This window comes from Lethenteron reissneri, chromosome 6 (genome assembly GCF_015708825.2).
Source record: "Lethenteron reissneri isolate LAM-NWPU_2019-01 chromosome 6, ASM1570882v1, whole genome shotgun sequence".
In the NCBI taxonomy this organism is placed as follows: domain Eukaryota; kingdom Metazoa; phylum Chordata; class Hyperoartia; order Petromyzontiformes; family Petromyzontidae; genus Lethenteron; species Lethenteron reissneri.
Window position 1 is genome coordinate 2,514,313 of NC_083784.1, and position 24,437 is coordinate 2,538,749.

The 24,437-nt window shown below is 51.8% G+C and overlaps 2 protein-coding genes across 2 annotated transcripts in view; one reads left to right on the forward strand and one right to left on the reverse strand.

Annotated features, from left to right (window-relative positions):
• The window catches only part of CMSS1 (cms1 ribosomal small subunit homolog), a 170,452-nt gene that overhangs the window by 65,911 nt on the left and 80,104 nt on the right, over positions 1 to 24,437 (forward strand).
• Positions 1 to 24,437, reverse strand: part of LOC133353599 (filamin-A-interacting protein 1-like) — a 128,495-nt gene that overhangs the window by 60,687 nt on the left and 43,371 nt on the right. The window contains 4 exon segments of the mRNA XM_061569968.1: positions 2,700 to 2,878; positions 3,715 to 3,747; positions 3,750 to 3,890; positions 15,141 to 15,437. Of these exon segments, the coding sequence (XP_061425952.1) occupies positions 2,700 to 2,878; positions 3,715 to 3,747; positions 3,750 to 3,890; positions 15,141 to 15,431 (644 nt within the window). The 5' untranslated portion in view covers positions 15,432 to 15,437.

Below are 24,437 nucleotides of genomic sequence, written 5' to 3' on the forward strand. Positions count from 1 at the left end.
CATCCAGGCATAATGCCCTCCACTGCACCCTCTCGCCCCCACCGTGCCGGCCTTCATAGGTGCTCGCCAACAACACTTGCCCTGACAGCCTGTGCGGATTACACGGTGGATCTTTGCCTTTGCACGAACGGCCTCCAGCGTCCGCCGCTAAGGCTCACAGCCAAGGGTGCAGCGGAATGACCCCTAGTGGAACGGACACGAATTTCTTTACCCTCGGGCCCCTGTGTGTGACAGTGGATTGTTGCTATCTCACAACAGAGGTCGCAAACGGGTTTTGATTCCTTACCTGTACCCGTACCCGGCTGCACCAGGGTCGCAAATGGGTAACCGTACCCGTACCCGGCCGGGTACGGGTACCCGTTCCCTACCCGTACCCGTACCCTACCCGAAATGAGTGACAAACGGTTACTCACCAGTGACTCACGGTCTACCCGTACCCGGCCGCACCAGGGTCGCAAATGGGTAACCATACCCGTACCCAGCCGGGTACGGGTACCCGTTCCCTACCCGTACCCGTACCCTACCCGAAATGAGTGACAAACGGTTACTCACCAGTGACTCACGGTCTACCCGTACCCGGCCGCACCAGGGTCGCAAATGGGTAACCGTACCCGTACCCAGCCGGGTACGGGTACCCGTTCCCTACCCGTACCCGTACCCTACCCGAAATGAGTGACAAACGGTTACTCACCAGTGACTCACGGCCTACCTGTACCCGGCCGCACCATGGTCGCAAACGGCTACCCATACCCGGTCGGGTACGGGTAGCCGGGTATCGGGTAGGGTACGGGTATCGGGTACCCGGTTGCGACCTCTGCCTCACCATAGGCATCCTCGTGAAGTGTGATGCTTCGCAGAGTGTGTGTGAGGGGGGGGGGAGGTGGTGGTTGATGTGCCAGTATCCCCCCCCCGCTCCGCCACCCCGCACTAAATGGAACCCTCCAGGCACAACCGGTCCTAATGTGGAGTGGCTGTGCCTGGAGTTGTGGGTGGCGAGAGCTGTTTTCTTTGGATTTGTCTGTTTAGTGCCGGGGAGAGACTCGGGGATTTAATGCTCCCTTGGTCCAACTGACCTCGAGGCACCGAGCCTCAGGGAGCGGTACCAAGCCCAACACATACATGCGACTCAGCCAAGCATGTGTGTGTGTGTTTTAAAGTCCAATATCAAACATTGAATGCGCGTAACACGTGCGGCAACACCGATCCCGGTTGTGCAGCGACCTCTCGCCTCCCGAGCAGCTATCCCAAGCGCGAGAATGTTTTTTCTCACGCGCGCACACGATGACAAAGATTCCCCCATATAGCCTTAACAGACTGTTGGAGCAAGTGCTGTTAGCGAGCTCCTATGAATGCCGGCACGGCACACGAAGTGGGTGGTGTGGCCAGCACCATGCCCGGACGCCTTTACCCAGTGGCAATGTTTACTGCACACTGCACCAGGTACTAATTTGAGGCTGAGTCGACCTAGGGGAGGCCCAGGACCGGTTTAGATAATCGTCACCGGTGTTGGCCATGAGCGGGAATCGAACTCGGGTCGCCAGGTCCTCTGCACAGCCCAGGTCACGTTCACACTCGTCGTGAAAGTTATTCTAAAACCTAAAAGCAGGAGCTATCCGCTAGCAATATTTGTCAAACTTTGTGGGAACGGTAGTTGCTATGGCGAACTCGTGGACCTTATTCGAGTGACTGGGTTTTCCCCATTGAGAAGTTGCAATAACGCCACTTCTTTGAACCAAAGTTTTTGCCCAGATTTTATTTGCGTGGATGTAAGCCTCCCCAAGTTGGTCATGGAGATTGTTTGACCGTACTTCACCACGCTGTCAGTGCGGGTTGGTCAAAGGGGTGGTGTCCAGGACCGGTTCGAATATCGCTCCCCGCTCGACTATAGCCGGGGCCGGGAATCGAACTCGGGTTGCCGGATTCACAGCGCACTCCGCCCACCACGATTGCTCCAGCCCACGGGCAGTCAAAGCTACTGGCATGCAAATGTAGCCACAACTTCACTGACCTCCACCGCCCCCCTTGTCGCCGTTTGCTGACCCGCGTAACAAACTCTGCCGTCTACAGAGGTTGACCTCATGACCTCATTGACCCCCCCCCTTCTCCTCTATCCTCCGTTAACGGTCGCGCGCGTCATCGCGACCTGCCGCCAAATAATGCGGGATGCGGTCAAGTCTCGTCAGATCCTGGAGGCTAATCTGGGCTGAGCATTGATGGCGCACTTTCCGGGAGAAAACCACGTGCATGAAACGGGTGCAGTACACAGGCGTTGTGGGCAGCAGAGGGCATCGCAGCAAGACGCATTGTTTATTTTTTAATAACAATAATTATTAAAATTTTTTCCATGAGAGATGGGGCTTTTTTTGGGTTAGATCGTTTAATTACAAATGTGTCGTTAAACCGGCCACCACCCGATAGCCAATTAGCAAGGTTTGTCACGTTAATAAGACGTGCCAACTCGTTACTAGTACAGCACACCGGTGTCTTGGAGAGTAAACCCACAACAACATTTACAATTCGAGTGCCGTGACGTTTCGCCGGTAATTACAACAACCATCATCATCAGGCGACAGCCAGAGTTGTGGATAAACCATCCTCCTGTTTCGGTCTTAAATAGAAGGATTCAAAAAACCTCTGATGATAATATTGGTCGCGGAAGCGGCCCCGCCACGTCGCGCCGTCGGCGCCGGTGGCCTCACCTCTCGCGCTCCTGCTCCAGGAGGTTGGTGAAGTCGTCGCTCTTGGCCATGTAGTCGTCGTGCTTCCTGCGCTCCTCCTCCAGCTCGCAGAGCGTGCGTCGGTGGCACCGCTCGGCCACCAGCAGCTGCTCCAGCATGCGCCGGTGTGTCTCCTTCTGCCGCACCACCATGCGCTCCAGCTGTGGGTGACGGCGCGGATAGGGTTAGCGTCCGTCGGTGCGTGCGTGCGTGTGTCCGTCCATCCACGCGTCCATCTGTCCATCCGTCCAACCATCTGTCCCATCCATGCGTCCCTCCGTTCATGCGTCAGTCCGTCCATCCGTCTATCCATCCGTTCGTCCATCCGTGCGTCCGTGCCAGCAAGCAGGTGACAGACGAAAGACGGAAGGTATCCCCGCCGGTGAGGGCCGGTAGGGAGCACGAGGGGTTGGTGTGGCCAATGCCACACCCGGCCAGCATTTGTCTTAATGCCGCCAGTGCTGATGATTATACCCCGCACCAGGTACTTATATAAAGGTTGAGTCGACTTTACAGAGTTCCTAAAACCAGTTCAGATATTGGTGAGTGTTGTTTGACCGCGGGCAGGGTTGTGAAATTTGTCAGACTGCGTAGCAGAAGGTCATGGAACAGACCCGGCTGTTGTGGGCTAACTGACGGAGATGACTGACAGATATATAACACCGCGCACATAACACACGCAAATGCACAAAATATACACACACAAAAACAAAGACACACAAATCTACGTACACAAACACACACGAAGACAAAGAGGCCCCTGTAAGGCCTTAACAGGCTGTTGGCGCCAGTGCTGTCAGCGAGCTCTTTGTACCAAACCCCGTTCTGGCCGTGATCAGAAATCGAACTCGGGTCGCCAGGTTCGTAGCGCAGATTGCTAACCGCCACACCACCGCTGTGCACAAACACACTCCCACTCCCGAACACGGGAGACACGAGTGGACGCGGAACGACGGAAGCGACGCCACCCGTGCGTGCGCGAGCGCGCCGCGCGTACCCCGGCGGAGGCCTTCTCGTAGACAGTCGTCGCGCTGGCCCCGCATCGTGGGCCTGCGTGGCGGCCAGGTGCAGGGCGGAGAGCGCCGCCGCCGGCTCGTGGGTGCCGTAGCGCGCCTCCAGCTGACGGCCGCTCACGCCGCGTCCGCTCAGCACGGCGATCACCTCGTCCCGCGCCTGCAACAGACGACGCAAGCGCCGCCCAGCGCCTTCCGATAAGGGGGACGGGTCGGGGTGGCCGCTCGCCCCAACGGGCGTCGTCGGGGCGGCGTTTCTCCTCTTCCCGCTCGCGGCCCTCTCTCGGCCAGCGGTGGAAGTTCCCGCATTACTGTGGCGGGGACGGGGGCCCTCCCGTAGGGCAGCAAACTGGTGACGGTCCCCCACGAAGTGGTGTCTCGTTTTATCGACCGCGCGAGCATGATGGGCTGAGCAAATGGAACGGAAACTTAGACAGCGTAATGCGACGTGTGGAGAGGTGCAACCGTGGAATTGCATTGAGAGAGAAAGGCACGGCATCCAGGCACAATAGTGTTGGTGCTAAGTCCGTGGGCCCTGCCTCTACGTTTTTTTGTGAGTTTGGTGTTAGCCTCCGGGTCCATTGTGATTATACGTAAGTCTGTGGGTCCAAAGTCTCTTGCTACATTTCCACAACGGTTTCCAGGCGGACTCCGTTGCCCAGGAATGGCCCCAGGATGAACACCACCCCTGCATCCTCCAGCACTCGACGATCTACGAGACTGCAACGGGCACAGCTCCGCTCGCTCTCTGTGACCTCCCGCGACCAGTCGCGAGATTAGGGAGAGGCAGGTTCAGCTAAGCCTTCCTTCTTTACCTCCCACGCCGACATCTATTATTTTGCTATTTTTCCTCTGAAGTTCGTGCGCTGGTTTTCCGTTGACGGCTCGTCCCATTGCCGCGTGTACACCCGCGAGCGTTCGATAACAGAAAAAGAGTCGATTGGTTTGACTCGATAATTGTTTTTTTACCCTTCTATCTGGCAACAAAACTGACACCTTTTTTTACAAGGAGTCATGCTTGCATAGACCACAATACCTGCAGTCATAATGCAAACAAAAAACATAACTCTGATAATGTGCACTGTCCTTGAAGTTGATTGGTCCACACCCGAGACAGCTTTCCTTCGTCTCACATGGGTTGGACCAGATGACGCCAAAAGGCGCACAACTCAAAGACAACGCACCATCAGAGTATGAGAGCTCGGGGTAAGCATTTGACTTGATCGACCACTCGTCCCAGCACCGCTCTGAGCGCACACCCCGATGAGTTGCACGAACGCCGCTGTGTTTTATTTTCGCCTCAAGTTCATCCGCTCCGTTGCGCGTTCGCGGTTCAAGCGCGGACGCGTAGGCAGACGGAGCAGGGTGGCCGTGCACGTGTGCGGTCGCAGATTGCATTTCTGTTGCAACGTGTAAAAAAGAAAGAGAGCGACCGCGGCGATTCGTTTACGCCGGCACGTCGCCCTTTCATCTCCCGCGTGCGCGCTACGCGGCCGCCTGGTTTTGGTCCACCTGGGAATAAGGGCAGCATGTGCGGTCTACGCGCTGCTCGGAGCGCGGGGAGAGATCGGCGGCGGTGCGCAGGGGAAATATCACGCAGCACATCGCTCGGCATGCGTCCCCTTGTGTTTACATGTCATTCCACATGACTCATGTGGAAATTGTTCTGCTCCTCTGACTAACGCATTTTTCAGCGACTGCATAAGAGACAAACATATGTTACTATATATTTATACACAAAGCATATATATATACAGCCACACGATGCCATACATCCATTACGTGATTTTTTTTAAATCATAATGTTCATCATCAAGATGATGAACATTAGGATTTAGAACTGCTTTTCATTTCTTTAGAACTGCTCTTTATGCTTGGTTTGTTGTCCTTCCCCGGCACCTCTGATTATCACGGCGCGAAAGAAGTTCAACGCGCATACATCATCAGCCATGATCGATCCACAGCTGGATGAAGGCCTCCTTGCGTCATTTCCATTCCGCATTGGCCCTATGGTGCTAGAGTCCATCTCACTGCTGCTGTGCGCTTAAACAAATAAACTCACCGCTCCACCTTTCGCGGCGCGTCCTTCTCTCTTGGCTGCCATACTGTCAGCAGTCCCATTCTTCAGCCAAGCCTCATGCTCTATTGAACTTCGGTTTAACACGTAGACTTTCGCGACCAATATTATTCATAATAAAGTTTTTGGGTTAGATCGCGTGAATATTATTGTATCGTTAAGCCCGCCACAAATCTGGCTGTCGCCTGATGAAGCTGGTTGTAATTACTGGCGAAACGTCGTACTCAGATTGTAAATGTTGTGGATTTGCTCTCCAACACACCGGTGCGCTGTACAAGTAACGAATTGGCACGTTCTGTTTACGTGACAACCCTTACTAATTGGCTCTGTTGGGTGGTAGCGGGGTTAACGACACTTTTATATTTACGCGATAAAATCCAAAAATAAAAACACCTATATTATGGATCATTTGCTGTGTTGGTAGATTGAGAATGCAGAACATAATATAAATAAGTAATTCTACAATAGGATCACTAAAAAACTAATTAAATAATATTCAAGTCCATCGGTGTCCAGGGGTTCTGGATCAAACTTTTCCAGCAGCGTCTGTTTGGACAGGAAGACCCTGAACCTGCCAATGCGACTCAGAAAGTCAAAACTCGCCCAAAGTCTTTTGCTCCTGAAGCAAATGTTGATGGTAATCACGTGTCCACAATGCGTGTTGTACATACGGTGGTTTCCAGGAAGATCACGTGTTCCAGGTAACGTGCACATTTGACGGAGCTGTGCGATGAGTGCAAAGTGTGTAGCAGAAGCTAAAGATGCAGCCCTGCAATTTCCTGCTCGTGCCCTTGCTGTTGGAAGGGCCTCCACTGGGCATGGGGGGGAGGGGGGAGTTCCAGAGAGCCCTTGTAGAAGGCATTTTAACCTCCTCCTCTACACCGGCCAGATATCCTGAAAGTGGTGAGAGTACCCACAGTTTACCTCACCACACATGGTGGTTATATTCTCCCATGGTGGCAGGAGGTCGTGGGTTTGATCCCGACCATGATGTGTAATTAGAGTTTGCATGTTTCTCTCCCCGTGGTCGCGTGAATTTTCTCTGGGTCCTCCAGTTTTTCCGTTCACATTTAGAATCAACCTGCGTTTAAGAGTATTTCGCTGTTGTACGTTTCCACGTGATAAGTCACTTCGTTGAGCTATCATTTGTAGGCCAGGTCGCTTCTATATAGCTAGTGGGCCTTACCTGGTAAACATTTAACAAAAAGTTGTATTAATAAATAAATATTTCCATGGCCCGCTGATCGGCTAAACTGTGGTATTCCCGTTTACACTGCTGGGTCAGGAGGGTTGGGTGGGATTTAATAAGCTTACCAACGTGGCGAGTTGTGAGTTTGAACTGTCCGACCTCTGGACTGCGAAATCCAGCTTGCTAACCATTACACTGCAGCAGCGAGTTGGTAATCGCTCGGGTAATAATAAAAAAAAGCCAGCTGTCACGTCTTCATCAGTCTTGGTTTTGTTTTCCCCACTGCAGCGCAGCACCGGTTGTTTAAGGCCGTGTGTGTGCGCGTGTGTGGCTTTTGCCACCGGGCCAGTTTCACGAGCTGCGATGTATATTCGCTGCCTCCCATTTCGAAGGCTCCCGAGCCACGAGAGGCCGCCCCCCGGGCGTAGGGCCCGGTCTGTCGCGCTGTCATCGTTGTGTCTCGGAGACAAAACAAATAAATGCATCGATTTCTGTTCTTGTAAAAAAAAGAAACTCTTCCGTGTGCGCGCTTGCCCTGGCCCCGGGGAGAGGTGAGCGTCTCCGTGTTGGAAGGGTTCAGCGGTTTTGGATGATTTGTAATCGTTTCGTACGTTTGGTGTTAGTGCCAATCTCTCACGAACGCGCGCTGTATTTCTCGGACGAGTCTTGTCCGTCAGTAGGGGGGAGCGGGAGTGCAGCGGTTAGCGCTGTGCTGCGCTACGACACTGGTGACGATTATCTGAACCGGTCCTGTGCCTCCCCTAGGTCAACTCGGCCTCAAATGAATACCTGGCGCGTTGTGTGAACATCGCCACTGGGGAGACAAAGGCGGCCTGGCGTGGTGGTGGCCACCCACCCCCCTCGTGTCCTGTGCCGGCCTTCATGGGTGTTGCTAGTTGACAGCAGTTGCCCCAACAGTCTGCTAAGGCTATCTGGGCGGCCTTTGTCTTTGATGGTGCTCTGTGGCTTTGCCCATTTCAGTAATTTTTGACCATTGACTCCTCATGGTGATGATCATCACTGAACAGAAGTTGTATTTCCCACTGAGTTAAGCCCTTTGAGCTAAGGAGCTCTTCTTTTCAAAGGGGGCCACTCGGCCAGCAGACAACATCAAAGCATTCCACAATTGCAGATTTAGAAAACAAACAAAGTTAATTGTGGCAATTATGTTGTAAAAGTACGTTCACACTTAAACGTTAGTGATGTTAATGGCGTCGGTTTAAACGAGGACAGAGATGGCTAAATTTAGATGCCAATAACCACAAACTAGATGGTTCCTCATACTTTGGGGCAGCAGCAACATTAAACACTTTTGAACCGAATTGTGCGCGCAAAATCTGGGAACTACGAACAGACAATCATACTTATATTGGACACTGGACCCATATTAACAAATTCAGAGCGCATAAGCTACTCGCACAAGTTATTACGATGCAACTCTGTGCCGAAACCGCCGTGTTTCACGGACAGCTATATTCTGCGGTAGTCGCGCGAGATGGCCAGAAGTTGCCCTCTGACTTTTCCCCGATTGTGAAGATTGTGAAATGTTTTTCTTTGTTGGCACGTTTGGACTGTGCCGCCAGCGCACACACACAGCACAGCCTTCGTATCTCGTCAGGATGACGCTGCAGCATCTTTAAAGTCCACTGGGAAGCTCGTTTATGGTTAATACAGCCGCCAATATTAACCGGGGCGGTCGCGTGTCTCGAACCGCAAGCGGCAAATGTCTCCTTCTTTTGGCCGTGGTCGTGGGTCGCTCTGCGTGGAACCGCGTTTGCCCGTAATTCGGCACGTTACGCAGATGTGAAGATGATTTCCTCCTTGGCGGTGGCGTTTGGCAAACCGGCGCAACTGACAACTTTAATTTTGTCCGCTCCCATGCGCCTCTTCCAGCGTAGTATATCCCATGTAATCCCATTACAATGTTTGGGATCCCGCCGGATTTCTCTGATATTTTGTTTAAGTTTCTTCGAAAGTGCCAATTCGAAACATTGAGAGTGCATCAACGTCTCCAAAGTTGCGCAAGCGGTCATTGTTCAAAGCTCGTCTGCGCTGTGATCATTGATCTGCGAAGCGTGATGCACTTACTGATTGCTTCGACTAAAATGCTGCTTTTTTGGGATCTTTAATGAGCACACGGGGCGATGTCTGGTGTTGATCTGCAAGGAGCTGTCCTGTCATTTATAAATAGTAGCATTGCGTAGTATCCACGTATAAAAATACGCCGTGACTCAAGCACCTCCGCCTGTTATTGAGCAACAGGCTGTGACCAAAACAGTCCTGTTTTTTCATCACTAATTTAGAGGCCTACTCCTTCATTGATTTGCTTATCGGGTCTCAAATTCCATCCTCGTAAAACAGCGCTCTCCCACGGAATCCGCTGAACCTGAGCGAGGTTAATGATTCGCCAAAAGTGTCCGGTGGTTTTATTTAGATTCAAGCCCACGGCATGTTTTTTTCCCTTCCTTTATTTTTATTCCTCAACAAAACAGTGCAGTGATTGGGTTTTTTTTGTTTCGTTATCGACCGGTTCCCCCATATCACGCGACACGTGAAGCACGTACCGACACTTTAAGCTTTGTATCGCGACCTATGTAACCACCACGCTTGCGTCTCTTAACATCAGTACTTGACGGCATCTGTACCTGTTGCGGGACGCCCGCAAAATATAGCCTAAGCAGGTCATTGGGCCCTTCAAGCTGAAAATAAATCTATCTGCCTATTTGTTGTGTTCGGGGTCTCGCGTGAGCTCTGTCACGCATGTTGCTCGCGTGACTCTTGCTCAACACGCAGAGCGGGGAGCCTGTTGCTGGTGGCCTCGTTTGCTATTTGACAATAAAAAAAACGACAGGGAAGTGCCGGGCGTACAGCGTGATGTCATTGCGACGGCACGCGGCACACACCAGAGGTCAGAACACGAAAACATTGAAGTCCGGGCTTAGCAGCTAAGTGGCTCTCTGGCTTTTACATGCGGAGCCGTTGATTTAGTGCCTGATCCGAACGCGAACACTCTGCAGGGTCCGGCGTGTGGCCGCTGTGGTCGGGGGGTTGGGTGAACACGCGAGCCGAGCGCCGGCCGCGTTACCGCTCACGGCGGAGAGATCGAAGCCATCGCCGCCGCTGCCTCAACTAAAACCAAACTATTTAAACTATTTTTGTATTTTACCAGGCAAGGCCCACTGAGCTACGTAGCTCTTTTTCCAGAAGCGACCCGGCCACCACAAACGATAGCTCAACGAAGCGGCTTATCAAGTGGAAATTTATAGCGGCCAAATACTGTAAATGCATGCTTCTAAATGTGGAGGGAAAACGTGGAGGACCCGGAGAAAAAATTGATGCGACCACAGGAAGAGAGACATAAACTGCAGGCATCAGGGTGGCGATCAAACCCACGACGTCCCGTAGACCAGGCGAGGTAGTTAACATCTTGCCTCCGTGGCGCCAGTCGTGGCACAGTTGCCAGGCTCGGAATGTCCACGGCACGGAGCGATATTCAAGGCTGCCATTACGCAGGCCCCTGCCTCTTAAATTGCGCACAATTCATTACGTAAATAGATCGAATGTTATTCGGGAAGTCTCCGCGCCGTTTTTGGTAACCGTATATCTCGCCGTGAATTGTTTTTTGTGCTCTTGCGATTAGCGGGATTCATTGTCTTGACTTGGAGGGGGCGACCGGCTCACTTGGGCACTGTAAATAAGTGAAAATCCACAAAAAAGCACTCAACGTAATGTGTCTTAACCGACCGGCAGTTCCTTTCAGAGAGATATTCCAGAAACGGCCACGTACTTTTGCAAAGCCGTCGCAACATGATATCGAGCATATGTATATCCTGTGCTCAGCTATACATCACATTATAAGCAAACTGACGTTTTTAGGCCTCAAAATAAATACAACATTTACATTAACAATTTAGTCTATGTATAAAGCGTCTAAATTCAATTGCGTCTGAAGATGCCGTAAAATTCCAAATGGTACTACAGTACTACTATGTCGGTTTTTGCGGCTGGGCTCCAAAGAGTTGTACTCGGCACAACTTGAAAACGGCTGTGCAATACCAGGCTGAGATCGGAACTCATCACAATTTAGAACCCGGTTTATTTTGCAATGGGCAAACTGAAATGTCAGACCAATGATCCTAAGTGCAGCGGTTCCTACTCTTTCACGGGAGTAGGGGGGCGGGGGGGCACAGGTTGCAGCGTGGATACCGTGCAGGAATTTTTTTTCTTTCAAATGTGTACTTGGGAACGTCAGAGGCAGGTAACGGCAATACACAACACGTGTGTACGTTGAACTTCTTTCGCGCCGTACGTAGCCAACCGTGATAATATAATTGAAGGTGTTGGGGGGGGACAACACGGACCAAACCGCCGTTGACTTAAAGGGGGGTTGGGGAGAGAGGCGACGGGGGTTGGGAGGGCACGTGGGGGACCAGTGGTCTTGATTGCTTGATTTGGAGGGGCACCGTGCTAAAAAAAAAAAATTGAGGACCCACCGGCTCCGACATGGCCGTTGTGAGCGTGCCGGCCACTTTGTGTGGCTAGCAGTGACTGGCGAGGCACAGGCCCCCGGCTAGCAGTGACTGGCGAGGCACAGGCCCCCGGCTAGCAGTGACTGGCGAGGCACAGGCCCCCGGCTAGCAGTGACTGGCGAGGCACATGCCCCCGGCTAGCAGTGACTGGCGAGGCACAGGCCCCCGGCTAGCAGTGACTGGCGAGGCACAGGCCCCCGGGGGGAGCTTTGTGTGACTGTGAGGAAGGGAGCGGCCCTTCCTCCGATGGCTCCCGAGGAAGCTGAGCTCACTCGGCCGCTCGCTTTTTTTTTGTCCGTTTTAGTTACTGGCCTCGTCCGTTTATTGAGTCGGTTGTTGTTGTTGTTTTAATGAAGTCGGCGTCGCGTTATTCATTTTTCAGACGGTCGTTTTTTGTTTCGCTTTATAATTACGGCCGCTGCTTTTCCTACGCTTTGCGCGTTTATTTACGAACGGCATCTACATACGCCTGTGAAAATACAAACTAGGTTGTTGTTTTTTTTTACACCAAAAAGAATGGTCTCGTAAATACAAAGAGACTCGGGAAACTAAAATGCGAGCGAATAAGTTCACAGAGTTCGTGAAACGGTAAAGGTGCAGCTCTGCAATTGCCTGCCCGCCCCACTGCTGGCAGAAGAGGCTTTCACTCGGGGGCGCTCTAGAGAGACCCTCTTTCGGAGTATTTGGCCTACTACATGGAGTGGCGAGTAGCCGCCCATTGCCCCACCGCACGCAACCTTTGCCACTCGACTAAACTGTGGTCCACCAATCTGCACTGATGGGTGGACAAGAGGCAGGAGGAGGTGATTCATGAAACCCTCACCATGTTTTCAACTGCTGCGCCGGGAGATCGAATGGAGCCGGCAACCTCCGAATTGCAAGTCCCACGCGCAGCGTCACCAATGGAGCTGTCGTGAATGTTGAATTTGCTCGAAGCACGCCCTAAGAATTGGACATGGCGTACTATGCGTGTTGTGTGTAAGAGCTGCTTAGGTTTTTTTTTTATTCCTGACGCTAAAGGGCCTTTGGCAAACCCCTTGAAAAATAATTAAGGCTTACGCGTTTTTGATTTATGACCACGTTTCCTCACGGTGTGTGATGCCATTCCAATGCTGTAGGGTGCTGAAGTCTGCAGGAAAAACAAAGGCACACATCCCCCGTGTATCCGTCTCCCCAAGTTGTTCCCATCTTCCCTGCGATGCTAGTTTTGTGTTACATTTTTCCATGGCCTCACGATCAACTTTAGGTGCATCGAAGCTAAATGAGGTGCAAACTAATGTCCGGCCACTTGAGAGAACTTCCTCTTTGATACATTACTTTTACCCATTATTATTATTCTGCCCATTAAATGATCTATGGACCTTGCTATTATCTGTCCATTTGTTATTCCTATGAACAATGCTTTTGTGCAGCTATGGGGACAAATCCAAAAGTGGTGAAAAACGAATCCTATTATCTGCCACTCATCCGCAGTTTGACCTCGCTATGATTCACCCAGAAGCGGTCTTTTGGAAGTACGACCATCCGCACTCAAGTAAGATTAAGACTAGTAACCCAAAAGTGGCGGGTTTTTTGTGTGAAGATATGTGAAGTAAAATGCACATATAATAGGATCCAGCCATAGTGCTTCCGATATCCGGACAAACACGACAAATGTTGCCGGATAATATTGATGTGGAAAGCCAATGAGTGGGGCTGTGGCACTCAAACACGTTCACTTATACGTGGAGTTGCTTGCGTGCAGCACGCCGCGTCTGCGTACTGGCCGTGCCCCGCGTCACAGCTTTCGTTCCGCCGTGTTTTCAGCGAGGTGAGCGGGGTGAAACGGTTAGCGCCCTCGTTGGAACAGGAGCCGGCCAGGTGTGTGGCCCCATTAGATGGTGTGTTTACGCGACACGCGCGCGCACACACACACGCGCACGCACGCAGAGCCACGTGCAGGTGCGCAGTGCTCGTGACGCGCTTCTGTTTTTCTGGCTCCGAGGACGAAATTTTTACTTCATGCGTACGTCGCGAACGTCACGAGGTTCGGGCAATTACGGCCCGCCGTGGCATGAGCTCAGTCGGCCTCAAAATGGGTTTCAGACGAAACCTCCGGCCTTGGTTGACAGGTGCTTGAAGAATTTTTCCTGAAGCTGGACTCGCATCATCACCGGGGGTGGTCGCCAGAGAATGACGGGACCTCAGATGGAGAAACTGCCTCTCAGGTGCAAATGTGTTCCCACGTGGCCTCCCACCCACCTCTGGCCAATTACTCACGGCCTTGAAATTGCCGCTTGGAAGGGAAAAAAATGAAAGCAGCGTTGCAGAAACAAAATGTGGCCTATGGAAAAAAACAAACGGTGAAACCTTTCCCGAAGAATGTCAAAAAGCATACCTTAACAAGTCTAAATTTTTTAAATAAAAAGTGTCACATTTTACGAGTTATGGAGGAGTGGTATGCTCCAATGGCACGAAGGGTAGGTAATTCTACATTGCCATGGCTGGGGACAGTCTGTCCCATAGGGTAACTACTCTGAACCTCTCAAAAATGCGCTTTAAAAAGTGATGGATAGGCAAAGTTGACACCCAAGACCAGGACTTTTTTCAACTGCCAGTCGTGTCACTCCAACCACGACACATCCTGGCCAGACACTTCCACTACAAAAAGCCTGAATACGCATCCTGAATCCACAACCCATTGGAGTGACCCAGCTGAGAAGGGCCTCCGCTTCGGGGGCTCTCCAGCAGGTACTTTAGCCTACTCTTCCACCCTGACCAGACATTTGGAACATGGGTGGGAGTACCCATACTTGACCCCCATCGCCGCACGTGACCTGTCGGTCAACTGCGGTGCCATCCATTTATTCATCATAAAGGTTTTTGGGTTAGATTGCGTGAGTATAAATGTGTCGTAACCCCCCCCCCACCACCCGACACACACGGCCAGTAAGGTTCGTCACGTAAACAACGTGTCAATTAGTTACTGCTTCAGCCCACCGGTGTGTTGGAGAGCAAATCCACAACATTTACAATTCATGCTGCTGGTTGGCCAACGGCCAAGAGAGGTGCAGACCCTTGTTTCAACTGCCGCGCTGGAAGATGGAACGGGCGATCGCGCGAGCCCGGCGTGCCGACCGATAGCACCGTGGCGGGGGCGACGTGTTGCTTAGAACCGTTTCATTTGTGTGCGCTCAGTTTGTTGTCCTTCACTCGCCCCCCACCCCACGCATGTCTCTGATTAGCAAAGTTGGCTGCGTACCATGCGATAGAAGGTCCCCATACATACGTCAACTAAAAACTCAACTAAACCACTTGTATTTTTTACCAGGTAAGGACCACTGAGCTGTCTAGCTCTTTTTCAGAAGTGACCTGGCCACAATTGATAGCTCAACGAAGTGGCTTATCACGTGGAGATTTATAGCAGCCAAATACTCGTAACGCGTGATGTTGATGCTAAATTTGGAGGGGAAAAAAGCGGAGGACCCGGAGAAAAATCCACGTGACCACGGGGAGGGAGAGAGAGAGACACGCAAACTCCAAATATACAGCAGGCGTCGGGGTCGGGACCGGACCCACGACCTCCTGTATACCAGGCGAGGTGGTTAACATCTCACGTGCATACGTCCACTTTACCTGCAGCTCCCCCTCCAAGATGCTGAGCAGGCACAGGAGGTCCTTCTTGCTCAGCTCGCCCCCCTTGCGTGCGTGCCGCTGCTTGGCTGGCCCCGGAGTCCCCTCCGGCACCGCCGCCGCCTTCTCGCGGCCGCTCATGGTCCCGGCGCGGTGGTCTCGGGGAGCCGGCGCTGCGTTGTCGCGAGCGTCCACTCCTCCTCCTCCTGGCCCCGAGCCCGGCAGCTCGCCGCACCCGTTCTCCCGTTCCGCGCTGTTGCTTCGGCTCTGGTTGTTACCGCTTCCTGATCTCATTGTTACCTGCGGTGGTGGTGGCCAGCCAGAGTGGGGGGGTAGGGGGAGGAATGGGTGATGGGGAGGGGGGTGACCGGGCAGTGGCCAGCAAGGGTGGAGGGGGGGTTGGAGAGAGGGGGGTGGTGGTGTTGGCCACAGAGTGGATGGAGTCGGGGTGGGGAATGGGACAGCGTCAGGGTTCATGGGTTGAGGATTTAAGCAAAGGGTTATCTCAGAGGCTTTACGACTCAGAAGAGCTTTTGTTTTTCAGGAGTACAATAACAAAGTGTATTTTTTTTTACCTGCTACAGAACAGTCAACGATGGTGTGTTTCTAGGGGCTCGTTGCAAAAAAATTGTTTTGGTTTTTCTCTGCCGACGTGTATTTTCGGAGGGCTCATTCTCAGGACGCTTTGTTGTTCGGCAGCGCAGCACTCTGCGCGTCCTTCATCTGCCAGAGCTCGACGTCAACTCTGAAAGCAAAGTCTGAGAAGGTTATTCAATTGTTTGGTTTAGTCATTCAAAGGCAGTTCACCGCAGCCGCCTCCTTGGCATCTTGTTAAGCCAACACGAGGGGCACTCGCATTTCCTGGCCAAGGAAGAGCACGCGTCAGCCGTCCGTGATGTGCTTTTGGGTGGGGGGGAGGGGGGTGGGGTTGTTACCCACGTGTGCCCTTCGGCGTGAAGTCCGACATTTGGCTACGTGTGCAAAGTGCTCCAATGAAGAAGCCTTCCAAGGGAAGGGGCTCCGAGTCTCGTCGTGGCAGAACGACAACAACGGCGCACGGCGGTGAAAAGATGAAAACACATCGGACAAGTAATAGGCCATGATGGAGATTTTTTTTTTTTAGTTAGACCGTGTAAATATTAATGTGTCGTTAAACCCGCCACCACCCGACACAGCCAATTAGTAAGGTTTGTCACGTAAACAAAACGTGACAATTCGTTACTGGTTCGGCACAACTCCGGTGTGTTGGAGAGTAAACCCACATCTACAATTCGAGCACGACGTTGATTACAACCAGCCTCATCAGGCGACAGCCACAGTTGTAATCGGCATCAAACCCGGCGGTTACCTTCTTCGGAGCAGATGCTCTCGCTCTCTCCCTGTCCCGTTAAAACTTCACGCAACCCCTCGTGTGAGGACCAGCCCCGTCCAGTGTTTGTGTCCACAAACGGATCAACAAGGCGGGCACGAGTTCACGCCCAAGCTCTGTTGTCGCGCGGATTAGGGGAGATGCGGCGAGACCGCGTTTCCACGCCTTCCCGTCGACGACGTCGCAGCCTCACCCCTGCGACCGAGGGTTGCCGCCTCTGATGAGGTAGCAACAAACCAGGAGGGGTTTCCTTGGGAAGAAGAACAATATCCCGAGGTACCAGGAGAGAGGAGGGGCGGGGGGGACGACGACGACTTACGTGTGACTGCGTCTCGTCGAGCGGCACGTCATTACGCAAAAAAACACCGCGGGACATTTACTGTCCCGCGGGACGGCTGCCTCAACACGAGGGCAATCCTGGAAAAGCCCGGAGAGGTGGCAACGCTCCCCTGACCTCTTCCTTCCTATTGGTACGACCGCTCGTATGTTTGTTCTATCATGGATCTTCGAGAGAGAGACAGGCCGTAGACTACCGCTCACGCAGCGAGCGACGCGACTTTGTACTTTCCCATTGCAAGGCACCTCAGGAGAGCGCTTTCAAGCGGAAATTCATTTTGTCGATGCGAATCCGCGTGGCTGAGCGCGGTCAAAAAAAGACAGCCCCCCCCACACGCCCAGTGTGTCCCCCTCGACATGTGTCGTGCATTGCCGTACGGCACCGTGTCCGACGTTTCGCCGCACGTTGCCGGAAGCTTCTTAAGCCCACCGAATGCGCGCGGTAAAACCCGACGACGAACGTGGGGGGGGGGAACTGTGCAGCGGCGGGCCACGAAAGAACTTGACAGCAGTCGACGGAGCCCTTGGCCTCGCTTCAAGGTTAACAACTCTGTGGCTGGCGAGGGCAGCACTTGGGAGCTGCCTTGTAATTATGCAACCGACCTGTAAACTCACACGCAACTCAAACAGCATAAAAAAACCTCCTAGCCCCTTCACCGACTCCCCCAACCCCCCCTTCCCTCGCCGCGTACCAAAAACAATAACAGCGTAAAAACACGCGCGCTCGCACGGACGCGCGCGCCGTAACGCCGCGTGTTTTGGGTCGCGCCAAAAGGCGCCTCCGCTCGCCGAGAAATTTCGGCTAAATCTTAAAAATCCCGCGAATCCTAAGAATGCGCAGCGGCGAGCGAAGGCGGCCCCATATATGTACAAGCGCGGGCGGGCGGGCGGGCGGGCGAGGACTGGCGTCTTGTCAGCTGGGACGCCGCGGTGTGCGACCCCGTCCTGCCCGACGGCCCCGTGCGCTCTCCACGTCGCAGGACGACGGCGCCTGTGAAAGTGGCGCTTGCGAGCAGCGCCTGTGAAGGGGCGGTGTGGCCGGCACCACGCCCGGCCGCATTCGTCTCCATAGTGGCGACGTTTACACGCAGCGCCACGTACTCATTTGAGGCTGAGTCGACCTAGCGGAGGCCCAGGACCGGTGCAGATATTCGCCACTCTTATATTGGTCAGTGAGCGGTAATTTAACTCGGGTCGCCGGGTTCTTACCACAGCACGCTAACCGCTAGACACATGCACACACACGCAGACACACGCACACACGCATACACGCGCACACACACGCATACACACGCAGACACGCACACATACGCAGACACACGCACACGCAGACACACGCACACACGTGCATACACGCGCACGTACACACACGCAGACACACGTACACACACGCACACACGCATACACACGCACGTACACACACGCAGACACACGCACACACGCAGACACATGCACACACGCACACACACGCACACACACGCAGACACACGCACGCACACGCAGACACACGCACACACGCAGACACGTACACACGTGCACACACGCAGACACTCGGCAACGAGGGCACGAAGAATCCCCGCGGCTCACCCTCACCTCGCTCTGCCACCTCTTCCGCCAGCCCCTCTCGAGGTGACGTCTGTGTCGGGGCACGCTCCTCGGTAATTTCACACAGATGGCCATTACGGTTCGCTTGGCGCGCAGGCCAGGTGAACCTCCCCCCACCCGACCCCACTCCCCCGACCCCATCAGAGGACGTGCGGTGCTGTCGTGGGTACGTCGTCGTGCGTTATCGCTCCGCGATACCGGCATGCACGGCTTTGTTTGCATTGTCGCAATGGTTTGTACGTTCGATCAAGTATTGAGTTTATTTTATAACTCGGGGAGGGCAGAGTGCAGCTCACCCGACGTGCTTTTTGGGTCGTGCCGCGTGTTCGGCGCGATGGCCAGAACCTTTCCGAATTCAGCTGCTGGCTAATGTCAAGCTCTCAGTACGCGGCGCGAAACGTCGGACACGGTGCCTAACAGCACGCGGAGAGATGTATGCGGCCCAACGGTGACAACACGCAGGCGGTGGTTGTAATCGTTCTTTTTGCAAGGAAGACGTAGGGGGCGCAGAAAATTAGCCGCCAAAAGTTCTGCCAAAAAAAACCCGATGAATTGTACGATGCATTTATCTTTTGCACTCGTGAGTCATGAAATGGATTTGGCATGGCCATTCATTGTTTGTCATTTCTTGTGCCGAGATATTCCCGTTCAGTGAAGGGAAAAATAAAGAAATCTCAATTGGCACTCGCAACTTCCAAACTTGGTAAGGGACCTTTTTTCGGTACGTTGCAAAAAGCACATTTACATCATTCTCACGCAGTTATATTTATCTTTGTGGGTGCCTTATAAGGAGATTTTTTGGAAAGTCTACCATGAGTGCCCATTAGTACACAGCCAGAAATGTTACGCAAGCATTTTTGCCTGTGCATAAGGACAAAAAAATGGATTACTGCATTCCATTTTTAGACCATACCTTGTTGACTGAACATTAAGAATTTAAATCCTCCGTGCATTTTTATTTTCTATTATTAGGTCCTCTATTAGGTCATTTATTGATTTTAACATTTTCCAAAAATGACAATGAGTTGCATTTATACAGCTTTAGTCACAACTGAACATTTTAACCATAAATGGCTCCTGCCTCCCTCCTCCAGACTCCTTCCGATCCGCAGTGCCGTTGCCAGACTCGTCGCCCATACCCGTGAATGAGGCCGCATCAGCCCAGTCCTCTGATATTTCCACTGTCAATCCGGTCCCAGATCAGCTTCAAGGTCACTCTCACTGTCTTCAGGTTCCTCCACGGACTTGCTCCTGCCTCCCTCTCCCCTCTCATCCCACTCTACTCCACGCACTCTCCTACCTCTCATCTCAGTCTACTCCCCTCCACACACTCTCCTACCTCTCCTCTCTCATCTCACTCTACTCCCCTCCACACACTCTCCTACCTCTCATCTCACTCTACTCCCCTCCACGCTATCTCCTACCTCTCCCCTATCATCTCACTCTACTCCTCTCCACATACTCTCCTACCTCTCCCCTCTTATCTCACTCTACTCCCTTCCACGCATTCTCCTACCTCTCCCCTCTCATCTAACTCTACTCCCCTCCACGCACTCTCCTACCTCTCCCCTCTCATCTCACTCTACTCCCCTCCACACACTCTCTTACCTATCATCTCACTCTACTCCCCACTGCACACTCTCCTACCTCTCATCTCACTCTACTCCACTCCATGCACTCTCCTACCTCTCCCCTCTCATCTCACTCTACTCCCCACTACACACTCTCCTACCTCTCATCTCACTCTACTCCCCTCCACTCGCCCTCTTCAATTGAATGTAGGACCCTTGAGCCACACGATATACATGACCTCTCTTGCAAGGGAGACCTGGGGTGCGTCGTCTTTCGGAATACGACAGAATATTTACAAACATTTAAGTGTAACAGATCTGGACTCCACAGGGTGGGCCAGATGTCTTGGGGCCCCCCATTTTTTCCCCTTTGCACATTCATTTCTGTTTTCAATAAACCTTACTTAGAAAAAGCATCACGTTATAGAGAATTAAATTGACCTCAAGGCAAAGGAAAGCATGGTCTAATAAAAAATATGTATAGTGGGTTAAGAGGATTCTTGAAGATTAGATCAATTACCATTTCGTACAACGAGAATTTTCAGACGATAATGAGGACGCGCTCTGTGGAGATGGAGCGCCGAGGGCAGGTAGCGTGCGGCGGCGAAGTGGATTTCAGCGGTGAGGTGGATCGTAGCGGCGAAGTGGATCGTAGTGGCACTTGGTGGCCGCGAGGGATGGCGACGGCGTGTGGAGGCATTCATCCAGCAGCGGATCGAAAATGATTATAAAACAAAAACCTCTTTTCTCGTAACTTTTATGGAAAGTGTGAGTACTGAACCTTGTCTAAAATAACAAACTGCGTTTTAAAGTTTGACTTTGGTGGTCCGTTTGCGCGAAGTGTCCATAAAGTGACGCGTGGCTTTTTCTGCTGAGTTTGTATTGCTTCGTATTAAAAACAAACGGAGAGACAAGCGGTTTCATTTAACTGGCCCCGTGTGCCCAGGTCGCAGAGCCAACTTGCATCAAGGCTGCGTTTGGGAATTGAATAAATATATGGACGATATTGCTTTTCCATGCCGAGGTATCAAACGCAGCCATTACCAGTCCCCATATCTGCGGGGTGCATTACGCAGATAATAACAGTCGGCTTATTTCCCCCTGCGGTATTCATTGTGGCTGCTGAATACAGGCCTAATACGGCAAGAGGCCTGCAACGAGCAGCAATGTTGACTTTGTAATAGATAAGCGTCAACGCCTTGCTTGAATCGAGCAGAGGTTGTGAGAACGTGAGTAAAGAGACAACAACGGGGAGAGTGGATTCCAAAGCTGTGCAGTGTGAGGGAAGAGGCGGAGAGACACGTTGCTTTGGCCTGCAGCGTGGTGAGTGGGTGGGTGAGGGAGTGAATGGGTGGGTGGGTGAGTGAATGGGTGGGTTAGTGAGTGAATGAGTGGGTGGGTTAGGGAGTGAATGAGTGGGTGGGTTAGTGAGTGATTGAGTGGGTGGGTGAGGGATTGAATGAGCGAGTGGGTGGGTGAGTGAGTGAATGGGTGGGTGGGTTAGTGAGTGAATTGAATGAGTGGGTGGGTTAGTGAGTGAATGGGTGGGTGGGTTAGTGAGTGAATGGGTGGGTGGGTTAGTGAGTGAATGAGTGGGTGGGTGAGTGAGTGAATGAGTGGGTGGGTGAGTGAGTGAATGAGTGGGTGGATTAGTGAGTGAATGAGTGGGTGGGTGAATGAGTGGGTGGGTGAATGAGTGGGTGAGTGTGTTGTTGTGACCTGCAGTAAGGTGAGTGGTGAGTGAGTGAATACATGGGTGATTGGTTGAGTGAGCGAATATGTAGTTGCGACCTGCAGCATGGTGAGTGAGTGAACGAGTGGGTGATTTGGTGAGCGAGTGACGGAATGAGTGGGTGAGTGATTGAGGGAATGAGTGGGTGAGCGAGCGAGCGAGTGTGTTGATGTGACCTGGAGTGTGGTGGTCGAGCACTGTGGGTGAGTCCACCAAAACATGGGTGGTGGACACAAACGAGTGTTAAAGTTTAAAAGGGGCGTGCCGCTTCATCTCGGGTCTTCGTCGTCGGCAAGCGCGTGCCCCGACAAAACGTATCGCTTTGGCAATTCGTCATGCGTGTTTACTTAATTTAAATTCAAAATTGAACATTCCTCTTTCAGTACCCACGGGTGAATGTTTTTGGCTTGAAGGATCACGGTTGGCTTAGTGGCAGCGTAGCAGCCCCCGTTGTGTTGGGGAAAGGCCTCACTGCATTCTCTCCCAATCTCTCCCAGAGTTGCTCCTGTCCCATTGTGGACTCCCTTCTAAACTAAACAAAAACTAAACACTTTTTTTTACTTTACCAGGTTAAGGCCCACTGCGCTACGTATCTCTTGTTCAGAAGCGACCTGGCCACCACAAATAATAGCTCATCGAAGTGGCTTATCATGACGTGGAGGTTTATAGCAGTAGACGGATACTCTAAACGCGTGTTTCTAAATTTGGAGGTAAAAACTGGAGGACCCGGAGAAAAATCCATCACGGCCATGGGGAGAACACGCAAACTCCAGTTATGCAGGCGTCGGGGTCGGGATCGAACCCACGACCTCCTGTATACCAGGCGAGGTAGTTAACATCTCGCCGCCTTCCCTCGGTCTCCGCTCCGTCGTTAAAGTTGTATGCGTGAGTGTTGAACTTCTTTCGCACCGTACGTAGCCAACGGTGCTAATTGGAGGTGCGGGGAGAAGGACGGCAAGCTAAACGCAACAAGCAGGTTCTAAAGAAATCGATTTTCAATTTCGATTTCAAAGCGCATAGCTCCAGTGGCTTCCGAATAATTGCGTCTCTCTTGTCGGCCTTTCTCACGAGGTGGCCTGCCCCATTTCCGCTATTATTTCTCTTGCAAGCGGCGCTTATTGTATTTAAATAAATAAAGTGAATTAGAAAGCCGGCAATGATCCGCACCTTGGCCCTGAATGCGACTGTTTATTTATGGCTGCTGAGTAAATTTCCTTCGAGCAGCAACCTTGTGTCACTGCAAACGGGCACGGTGGTGAAAAGACTGAAGGGAAAGAGGTTGTTAAACCTCCTTTGGCTTGTGGTCTCAGGATGTTGTCATTGCAGGCCAGTGAGAGAATACAAATACAGGGCTAACCTGCCTTGGTATCTATGTATTTCTCCGATTAATGTTGATGCTCTTAAACGGACAAAAGCCCAGTGGAGGCTGTGAGAAAGTATGCGTGCTCCGTTTAGAATGCGTGTTTTCTTTTCATGTCGGTTATTTATGGTGGCAGCCATTCAATGGAAAGTGATGATGCGTGACACTTGCAATAATTAGGCAAATATTTTCCTACGTGACGAAGGGAGTGGCGTGAGTGGCGTGGATTTACTTATTGACGTTCACATTGAAATTGGCGATATTTTACATGGTGCCAGCATGATTATCTTACTGCAACTACACTATGCAACACAGTTTTTGTTCCCGGGGAGTAAGTGTTATTTGGTAATTGCTTATGCCTAAAAAGTACAGAAAATGGCGATTATTCCCCACAAACTTTGCTATTGTGACCAGGACAGTGATATTTTGAAATGTACCTATTTTCAATGAGAAAACTGGCAGATTTGTGTCTTTTCGTTCACATAAAGTCAGAAACAAACAAACAATCATCGTGTTTTGTGAACACACTTTGTAAATAGTACATAAAATAGTACGCGTTTTCAATGCGCTGTTCATATTGTAACAAGCGCTTATACCAATGTTACTTATACAGAGTAGTGGGTCGCCGCTCCTCTTATCCGCATTGATACGAGCGGTATGTAGGGACTATGGCTTAACCGCAAAACAAACTATCTGCACAGATGCATACGGACAAGAGAAGTATTATCAAACAGGAGGAATTAACGGTGCAATGCATCTCATCTGTTAAATATCTGCAGGTAATAGGATTGTCATCGATTGATCCTGGCTGCAGACATTGGTAGGTCACAAATAATAATGAAGATAAGAGAGCAGTTTCACTGTATTATACAAACCGCTATGACACATAAAGGACTTAAGTCGTATAGGCAGTTTGAGCAGCTTTGGACAAGAGTTATGATTCTGCCCATACCCGAGCACGGAGTGAATTCGCTTGTTCAGCTCTTCTGCGCATTCCTCGGACGACACGACAACAGAATGATCCGTGCCAGGCGGGTCGCTGGCGTTCATGTGCGCGGTGGGACGGAGTCACCAGAAATAAATTAATTACGATTTTGACTTCCGTTTATTCGGGACCCCGGGGTCCCGCTATAAGGTTCAATTGTGGATTTAATGATTTCAGGTAATTCGGAAATTGCTCTATTACCTCTCTACACATAAACCTTCCAAGTGTTCGTCCAGTTGAGATTGTTATTACATGTGTGATGTCTTGCTTTCTTCAAGGTATTTTTGCGACTCAAAGGAGATGTTTACATTTGAGTCAGACAGGCTCGATTTCGAGACAGAT